Source organism: Panthera uncia, chromosome E3, assembly GCF_023721935.1.
Source record: "Panthera uncia isolate 11264 chromosome E3, Puncia_PCG_1.0, whole genome shotgun sequence".
Lineage (NCBI taxonomy): Eukaryota > Metazoa > Chordata > Mammalia > Carnivora > Felidae > Panthera > Panthera uncia.
In genome coordinates, this window is record NC_064815.1 from 17,139,003 (window position 1) to 17,147,680 (window position 8,678).

Sequence of the window (8,678 nt, forward strand, 5' to 3'; positions counted from 1 at the left end):
TGGGTTGGGAGGAGGGAAGGACTTCTGTCTTTTTATTAAAGCCTTTGATTTCTGGTGATGTTCTTGCCAGTTGAGGGGGAGAGGTGTGTGATGGTTCCTGAACACCTAGGAAGCTTCCAGGGGTATGTTGCTCATGACCAGAAGTCCCAGCAAAGTGAAGTGTTAATGACTCGTGAAAGAGGAGCTCTGATGCACGTTCTAGAAGGACAGAACAGGGGAGGACTTGAGAGGCCAAGAGCAGCACCGAAGAGGGTTGGGGTCATCCTTCAGATGTTAAGAATCCTTCTGATTCTTTGGACCCAAGGCTCATGTCTTCTTATCCTTCTATCCTTCACCTATCCATCTAACCCATGTACCCCACTCACCTATTTATGCATCCACTATTCCCTATTTACCCACTCATCCATCCATCCACCCACCCACCATCCATCCATCCATCCATCCACCATCCATCCACCCACCCACCCACCCACCATCCATCCATCCATCCATCCACCATCCATCCATCCACCCACCCACCATCCATCCATCCATCCATCCACGTATTTATCCACATATCAACCCATCATTCTTCATCAATCTTTCTGCTCATCTGTCTGCCCATCCACCTATCCCTCATTCATCCATCCACTCACTCACCTCTCTTCCACCTAATCACTCCACCCCCATTTAAACTTCTCAAAAGCAGGGACTCTATCTTGCTCACTTCTAGCCTCCAGCCTCTATGGCACTGCTGGCACATAGAAAGTGTCCAATGAACATTCAGTGAATTTACCTAACCATTTATCCATTCATCCATTTGCCTACCCTCTCCATCCACTCACCCATCCCCCCACTCAACATTTCGATCACCTACAATGACCTATATTTCAAGGGGCAATTCAAAGGTCTGTAGGCTTCCACGTTCTTTCTTGAGGAAGGAAAAAATCCGTTGGGACCATGGGGTGCTGCCCAGGGGGATGAGAGGGTATTGGCTCAGGATGAAATTCTCAATCAAGTGCCATTTGGGAAGAAGCAGGAAACCACTGTACGGGCAGGTAGGGCCCTTACAGAGCATCTTGTCCAAGGCTCCCATTTGACACATGGGGAGGAAGAAAGCAACTTGCTTCCTATCTAAGCTAACTATTAGGTTGACACCAGATTAACCCAGGGTTTTTCTGCTACTTCAAGCTGCTTCTAACACCAAAGCCCAATTGGGAGACCTCAAGTGTCCCAAAGGCACTAGGAAGCCAGCTCCCTGAGGATAAGAACAGTGGATTGTTCTCAGCTCTCTTGTGCTTCTGGTCTTGGTCATGAACATTTGAAGCAGCAGCCCTGGAGAAATGACTATCCCTCAGACCTGGTGGACCGGGCACGAACAAGACACTCAATAAATATTTGCTGTCAGTTCCTTTTCATGACCCCCGTATCCTCCTCCACCAACTCCTTACATGGAGACACTCTTCAGGACTCTGCCCTCAGGGTCCTCTTTTTTCTTACTCTGCATAACCCCCACCTCTGGGGGCAACCACACATCCTTCAACTGCCAACTCCCTCCGAAATCCAATTTCTGTCGCCAGCCCAGATGTCTCCAGTGAGTTTTGAAGCCGTATTTCCCACTATCTACACTACGTTTCCACACGGAGTGGGATCTGTCCAAAGGCGGGAGCATGGCTGCCATACTCCAAGAAGAGTGAGAAGGCTGGCATGACTGGAACAGGGGCAAACAAGGGGAAGGAGAGAGATCATGTAGGGCCTTATAAGCTATGATGGGCTATGGCTTTTACTCCGAAACGGGGAACTAGTGTGGAGTTTGGAGCAGAAGCATGAGGTCATCAGACTTGTTACCTAAGTCAGAAACCTGGGGGGAGGGAGGGGTCATCTGATTCCCTCTTTTATTTGTTCCCCTATCATTTCTAATCAATTACCAAACTCAGTCTTCCTGGTCTTTATTTCTCATATCTGCTCCTCTTCTCATCGACACTATCACTGTGACAATTCGAGACCTAATCATCACCGACTCAGTCTCTTGGCACAATTCCTAACTGGCCTCCACCTCCGGTCTTCCCTTTCCAGGTCGTTCTCCCCACTGACCACCAGAGTGACTGATCTAAAATTGCAGCCTCTCTTGCTCAAATCTCTTCAGTGACTTCTGATCTTAATAAGCACACATAAGGTCTCTGAGTAGTCCCTGGCTACCCTGCCTGAGTCCTCCCGCGGTTAAACTGCCTCTGGTCCCACCCTCTCCCCTGCCCTAAGCATCTAGTGAGACTCGCCTTTGTGTCTTCGCCCAAGCAAGCCCTACCACTTGGAATACACTGACCAATCCATTTTTTTTTTTTCCCTAGAAGATTCTTTCTTTCGGTGTCACCCCCTCCAGGAAGTCCCATGATTCCTTTCCTTGCTGTTCCAACTGCAGCTGGGATAAGGGCTCTTCTCACTGTTTCCACTTCTATTACACATCTATTACAGGGCTCTTATACATATTATGCTGTAACTGACCATCTACTTGACCGGTCCCACACGACACCGTGAACTCTTCAGGGGCAGAGACCGTATCGTTCGTTTCTGGGTCCCAAACTCCTGAAACGGGGACTCGCATAGCCTGTGAACTCCACACGTTCGTTCGGTTAATACTGAATGGCGTTGTCATTCATGGACTCGGTACAAACCTTGTCACGAGGGGATGGCAGGAGGTGGGTCTTGGTGCGGGTATGGTTTCTGTCAGAACTAGAGATGGCGGACGGAAAGGGGAGGGTTGAGAAGTCTGAATTTGAGGATCAGACCAGAAGAGAATCGGACTTCCCGGTTTAAAAATCCCCCTGCCCCGCTAGGATGTTGTCAAACCCTCCCTCTCTCCCCTCCAGGCTCCTTATCCTTTTCCCAGGACAAAGGGCATCTCCATTGAAGATTTACTCACCGGGTGTCGGTGCCTCGGGTCTTGAAGAACACTAGAAGTAGAAGCCCCAGTCAGAGAATTTCCTACCCCTCTAGCCAGAAAGAGATGTGGCTAGAGAGGAAGGGGCTGAGGTGATTCCTGGCCAGCAGTGGGAAGTGGGTACTGGGTGAGTTGTGCGGGGGAAGCACTAAGCAGTCCCAGGGAGGGCTGTGAGACGTGAGATTGCTGGAGAGCTCAGCTGTGGTTGGGAGGGGTCAGGGATTGGAACTAGGGGTATGGTGGGGTCTCTGGACACAGTGGTCCTGGAGGTGGGGTCACCGTGTTTGGATATCTGAGTCCCTCGGTCTTGGGTCTGTTTTTCCTTGGTGGGCACAGGGTTCGTGCCGTAGCCAGCGGTAAACAAGGCCTCATCAGTAAGTTCTGTGCTGATCTGGGTCAGGAATTCCTCAGAACGGGATAATGAAACCTGCAAAAGGGGAAATCAGAGAGACTCAGCCTAGGAGTCCCCACATGGGAGTCCTGGGTCTGGGGGCTCCCAGGCTGGGGCTCTGGGTCTAAGGAGTCTGGTACTGGAGGGCTGAGTCTTGAGATTTGACAAAGGGGGCCCTGGAAGTAGGGGGGTGTTGTGTTTTTTTTGGGGGGGGGGTTGTTTCTTTGAGGACCTGAGGGCCTAGTGCTGGGGGCTATGGGCTCAGGGTTGAAGCTAGCCTCTCAAGGCTGGAGACTCTAACCCCCGGCCTAGGAGCTCTCCACTCCATCTCACCCCCATGCTCACTGGACCTCCACCCAAGGAGGTTGCAGCTTGGGACATCCTGCTGCCCTTTTCCTCCTCATTCCTGGTAGGTGTGGACGCCATCCTCCTGGGAACAGGTGGAGCCTGTGTTAGGCTGAGAAACCAGCCCACTTCCCCCAGACCCATCCCACCACCATTCCTCGGGGCCAGATTTAAATAAGGCCTTTAGGTGAACCATCCTGCTGTCTCAGTTCTCTCCCTCGGTGGGGGAAATCCTTGCCTTAAATCTTCCTGGGGGGAGGGAGTGGAATAGGGACGCTCACAACAATCCTCTCCCCACCCCCACTTCTCCCAGGGACACTCTCCTTCCTCCCACCTAAGGCCCTTCCCAAATCAAGGCAGCTGGCTTGCCGGCCCCGACCTGGCAGGAGTTGAAGTCTCGGGAAGAGGTAAACGGAGAGGGCTAAGGAGCTCCAATTTAGGTCTCAGGGGACGGGGAGTAGGCGCTGGGGAGGAAGGTTGGAAAGAGGGGGGGACCGGGGTGGTGCGGCTACCGTCGCTATAAAACCCTTGGTGTCTGCGGACGTTCTGCAGCCGGGTTGCCAGGATATTAGGGATTCTAGAACCAAAGGCGGGGGCCGGGGACGGGGAGCATTTTCCCAGCATGTCGCGTTCGCTCCTCTGGTCTCCACTCCACCTCCTTCTGGGTCCCTCCTTGGGGATGCTGGGCCCAGCACCAGAAGTCTGAAAAACTTTGGAAGATCACAGGTAGTGCCTGGGACCCAGTCCTCCTACCACTAGGGGCACGCAAGAAACAACCCCGCCCTCGGCCGCCTTCCAACCTCTCTAGCCATTCTCTCGCTCCCTGGAGCCTGCGAGAGCAAGGGCGAGACAGGGGCGGGGAAGAAACCATGTGGGCTGTACTAAATAACCTTGTATCTCAGGGACGCGTAGGTCTAGGAGGGCGGAATATTTTCTCCGTGTCTTCGTCTCCAGGAAGCTATACCCTCCGGAGAGGGAAGAGTGGAAGCAGTTCCTCTGGGCCTCCTTTTCTTTTGACCTCTCCTTCTCGGTTCCCTCCTCGGCGTCATGGGTTCCTTGCCCCCTCCTCCCTCTGCGTTTTGGTACGCGCCGATGGAAAGGGGCGGAGGGAGGAAAGGGAAGAGGAAGCGGGCAGGTCTTAAAGGGGCCGCAGCCATTTTTAAGCTTTTTATTTCTTTTTTCTTTTTTCTTCCAATTTTGCCCGGTGGGGCTCAGCTGGGGTGGCGAGGGCGGCCGCTGGAGGCGCGAGGGCCTGCCCCCCCCCGGGGAGGGCGGCGTGTGCGCGCCCCGGCGCCCGACGCACATCTGGGCCGGCCGGTGCTCCGGCGGGCTGCGAGCTCTAACACCTGGGGCCGGGCGGGGACAGCGGGGAGCTGCGCGCTCTTGGCGCTGCCGGTGCGCCGGGCCGGAGGGGGAGGCCGCGCGGCGGGGCTGGGACTCAGTTGCCACCTCCAGATCGGGCCCGGGGCTGCAAGGGGGTCGCCGCGATGCCAGGCGAAAATATCTTCCTGTTTGTGCCTAACCTCATCGGTGAGTGCTGCCCGCGGCTCCGGGCCGAACGGGAGGGTGAGGGGCCTCGGGCGGGGTCTCTGATTCCACCCTCTCTGCCCCCGTCCATCCCAAGGTTATGCCCGGATTGTCTTTGCCATCGTTTCTTTCTACTTCATGCCCTGTTGCCCCCTCACGGCCTCCTCCTTCTACTTGCTCAGCGGACTTCTGGACGCTTTCGATGGACACGCTGCTCGGGCCCTTAATCAAGGTGACTGACACCTTCCTCCCAACCAGCCTTGGGGCCCGACAACCCTCGGTCCCCTTTTCCTGCTTCCTGAGACCTTAGGGCGGGCGGGTACTCGGAACCAGAGGGCTCCGTCATTCCCATCTCTAGAAGGCAGAACAGAATGGCCTGGTTTTGTAACCGAAGGGATTTTAGCGGGCTCTGAAGAAGAACTCACTGATAGGGTGTGGGGTAAGCAAGACGAGGTGGCAGTGGCAGTGCTGAAGGTCTCTCTGAATAAAAATCCACTCGACAGGTGTTTGCTGGGGGGTCTCCTGTGTGCCAGGCACAAGGAATAGGGATTCCAGAAGGCATGTTTAGAGGGAGAATGGAGAAGGAAGACGGATGGTTTCTGGAGGGTTGATTTTTTTTATTCTATTCTCCAAACCCACCAGCAAGACTTTCCCTAAGACTTTAAGTCTGCTTGTCTTGAGTCCCGGACCATTGATTCTGGGATTGATGAGCTGTAGACCTAGCCTTCTCAGGCCCTGCTACTCGCTCCTGTGTCTCTGCATTTCCTGCATGGTGACCCTTGTCCATTGACCTCACACCGCACAGATAGCAGCAGCCTGTTTTCCTCCCCAGGCAAGTAGGTGGTGACATTTTCAGGCTTCTTTTAGACTCTGCATCAGAAAGACACAGCAAACCTGGTCCCTGCCCCTGATGGCCCCTTCCCACCTAACAGCCCCCGTTTTTCAGGGACCCGGTTTGGGGCCATGCTGGACATGCTGACGGACCGCTGCTCCACCATGTGTCTGCTGGTCAACCTGGCCCTGCTGTACCCACGGGCCACCCTTCTCTTCCAGCTCAGCATGAGCTTGGATGTGGCCAGCCACTGGCTGCACCTCCACAGGTCTGTGATTCTGGGGGTGCCGGCCAGCTGAAGAAGAAACTAGAGTGGGGAGGGGGGGAGGCTGTCTGGGAGGGTGTTTGGGACGGCTTCCGGCTTCCTGGGAGGTCTCCCTTTCAGCTCTCCTTTGTTGAAGGACCCTGGGCAAATCCTCTGTTGGTCAGGTCTTGGTCCTGTTCACAGTTGAATTAAGCAATCCCTAAAACTCTTCAGACCGGATGGTCCCAGAATTCCAAATAGATAACAGCTGGGGGCTTTTGAAACAGCCTTCGAATCCTGACTCTGCTAGGTAATTACCAACGAGGTAATTGTGTGGCTTCAGGCAAGACCGTGGTCCTCAGCTGTGCCCCACTTCCTCTGTAGGGCAGGGATGATCCCAGCACCTACGTCGTGAGGGTGGATAGGAGGATTAGATGGGCGTTAGTGGTCAGGAGTGCTCATGGATCCCCCTTGCTTTCTCCCCAAGTTCTGTGGTCCGAGGCAGTGAGAGTCACAAGATGATCGACCTGTCTGGAAATCCCGTGCTTCGCATCTACTACACCTCCAGGGTGAGCATTTCCTGCCCCTCCCTTATTCCCCCAGCTCCCTCAGCTCCTGCGGGGGCCCAGCCCTAGTCCTACCTTAGGGGTCGGAGGGAGGAACCAACCCAGAGTTTTCTCCGGAGGGGGCAGGGAAGGCCTGTAAGCTGAGGCACGAAGGGGAGGGCAGGATTGGTGAGGAGGACTTGTGCAGGCAGCAGGTGGGCTGGAGGCCCGGTGCACCCAGAGAGGGGCAGGTGCATCCAGAGAGGGGAACCTTCCCCGGGAGGGAAGGAGAGAGCGAAGCCAGATTGGCCTGTGGAGCCAGTGCGCAAGGAGTCTTAGGCCGTCAAGTGTGGGCTTTATTCTGGAAGCGGAGGTCGTGTCTGAAAGGATGTTTCAAGAGAGAAGCAATAAAGAGAGAGCTGAGATTGCTCTTTCCTCTCACCCTTGCCCCACCCTGCACACCCATTTCCCGGGTCTGGTTCTTCCCGGCTACCCATCCGCAGAGGGTTCTGGTCCCCCCTCCCTTCGCAGGGGGAGGGGCGGCACTACCCTTGCTGAAGCAGCCGATCTGCTGTTTGTGCAGCCCGCTCTGTTTACCCTGTGTGCTGGAAACGAGCTCTTCTACTGTCTCCTCTACCTGTTCAATTTCTCCGAGGGACCTTTAGGTAGGAGGCGAGGGGCTGGGCAGGAGCATGGGAGGGGGGCCTGGCCTGCCCCAGGGTGACGAAGGCCTGAAGGCCACCAGCTCCCAGGCCTCTCCCTCACCTGCCTCCCATTTTCTTTGTATCCCCCCCGTGCTCCCTTCTGCAGTTGGCTCTGTGGGTCTTTTCCGAGTGGGCCTCTGGGTCACCGCCCCTATCGCGGTGCTCAAGTCTCTCATCAGTGTCGTCCACCTGATCACAGCCGCCCGCAACATGGCTGCCCTGGACGCCGCGGACCGTGCCAGGAAGAAGTGACCCCGGAACCTCCAGCCCCTGGCTGCCCACCTGCCCTGGGAGTCTCGCTGTGCCACGCAGCTTCCCCTCTCACTCCCGCGAGGTCCCAGGCTCACGTCTTCCTAATGTGTTGTCCGGCCTGCTGGGAAGGGCGTCGGCCTCTTTGGTGATGCCATGTTCTCTGAAATCCTGAGGACCAGTCCCACCAGTAGGATTCCCCAGGACCTGGACTTCAAATCAGGAAGGATGCTCAGGAGGCCCCGCCCATACGGGCAGTGCTCCTAGGGCACCAAGAGACCTGTCTGAGAGCCGGGCATTGTCGCACCTGCTGGCTCAGCTCTGGGGTCTGGCTTGGCCTGAGGCTTCAGAGACACCTGAATGAGGGAGATGGGGTAGGGGCCAGGTTTCTCGACAGGCAGGGAGTCAGGCCTGTGCCCCTGGCCAGAGGAAGCCTGCGGTCCCACGGCCAAGAGAGAAGGAGCCGAGTAGATCCTTTCCCATCCCAGCCTCCTGTGTCTGGTCTATCCCAGCTCTGAAAACCTCTGTAATAAAGGGGGAGGGGGACGTCACCCTCCAGGATTTGGTTTCCTTTGAGATACAGTTGGACCAAGGCCTGGGTTGAGGGGAGCTTGGGGAAAAAGAAGATTCATCTGGATGCTTTCCCCTAGTTGCTTACTGTCTGGCTCTGTCCTGTCGTTCCACAGTGACCTCAGACAGAGGCCCTCCCTGCCACCCAAGCTCGTACCCTGTCTCTGCCTAGTTTCTTGATGACCTCGTCACTGGCTGTCTCCATTTATTTGTATACCTCATATTTTCTATCCCCACCAGAATGTAAACTCCCTGAGGGCACAGACTTTTCTTGTTCTTCCTCTGTCCCCACAGTGAAGGTTAACCTGAACCTGGCATATCATAGCCACTTAATAAATATTCACGAACAGATCA

At 55.4% G+C, this 8,678-nt stretch overlaps 2 protein-coding genes across 6 annotated transcripts; one reads left to right on the top strand and one right to left on the bottom strand.

Annotated features, from left to right (window-relative positions):
• On the bottom strand, window positions 1-4,210 carry LOC125928054 (putative protein T-ENOL). Of its 4 annotated transcripts, XM_049638605.1 has the most exons (6): window positions 4,033-4,159; window positions 3,642-3,738; window positions 3,197-3,344; window positions 2,900-2,930; window positions 2,652-2,709; window positions 1-198 (listed from the first exon to the last, which is right to left on the bottom strand). In XM_049638605.1, exons 2-6 carry the CDS (start codon window positions 3,732-3,734, stop codon window positions 163-165), a joined length of 366 nt encoding a protein of 121 aa, XP_049494562.1. In that variant the 5' UTR covers window positions 3,735-3,738; window positions 4,033-4,159; the 3' UTR covers window positions 1-162. The 4 variants fall into 4 exon arrangements, with proteins under 4 accessions (XP_049494562.1, XP_049494561.1, XP_049494560.1 ...); XM_049638604.1 differs by lacking the exon at window positions 1-198 and having other exon boundaries at window positions 2,484-2,709; window positions 3,988-4,159; XM_049638603.1 differs by lacking the exons at window positions 1-198; window positions 4,033-4,159 and adding an exon at window positions 4,166-4,210 and having other exon boundaries at window positions 2,485-2,709.
• Window positions 4,211-4,295: 85 nt separating this feature from the next.
• CDIPT (CDP-diacylglycerol--inositol 3-phosphatidyltransferase) lies at window positions 4,296-8,678 on the top strand. 2 transcript variants are annotated; one of them, XM_049638600.1, is made up of 6 exons: window positions 4,296-4,379; window positions 5,278-5,412; window positions 6,127-6,280; window positions 6,744-6,825; window positions 7,385-7,466; window positions 7,612-8,678. In XM_049638600.1, the coding sequence occupies exons 2-6, from the start codon at window positions 5,319-5,321 to the stop codon at window positions 7,755-7,757; spliced, it is 558 nt and encodes a 185-aa protein (XP_049494557.1). In that variant the 5' UTR covers window positions 4,296-4,379; window positions 5,278-5,318; the 3' UTR covers window positions 7,758-8,678. The 2 variants fall into 2 exon arrangements, with proteins under 2 accessions (XP_049494557.1, XP_049494556.1); XM_049638599.1 differs by lacking the exon at window positions 4,296-4,379 and adding an exon at window positions 4,775-5,183.

Coding starts and splice junctions, on each gene's coding strand:
- LOC125928054 (XM_049638604.1), bottom strand. CDS start 3,734: ATGGCGTCCACACCTACCAGGAATGAGGAGGAAAAGGGCAGCAGGATG. Junction 2,931..3,196: donor GACTCAGATATCCAAACACG/GTGACCCCACCT, acceptor TTCTACTTCTAG/TGTTCTTCAAGACCCGAGGC. Junction 2,710..2,899: donor ACCCGAGGCACCGACACCCG/GTGAGTAAATCT, acceptor CGCCATCTCTAG/TTCTGACAGAAACCATACCC.
- CDIPT (XM_049638599.1), top strand. CDS start 5,141: ATGCCAGGCGAAAATATCTTCCTGTTTGTGCCTAACCTCATCG. Junction 5,184..5,277: donor GTTTGTGCCTAACCTCATCG/GTGAGTGCTGCC, acceptor GTCCATCCCAAG/GTTATGCCCGGATTGTCTTT. Junction 6,281..6,743: donor CACTGGCTGCACCTCCACAG/GTCTGTGATTCT, acceptor TTTCTCCCCAAG/TTCTGTGGTCCGAGGCAGTG.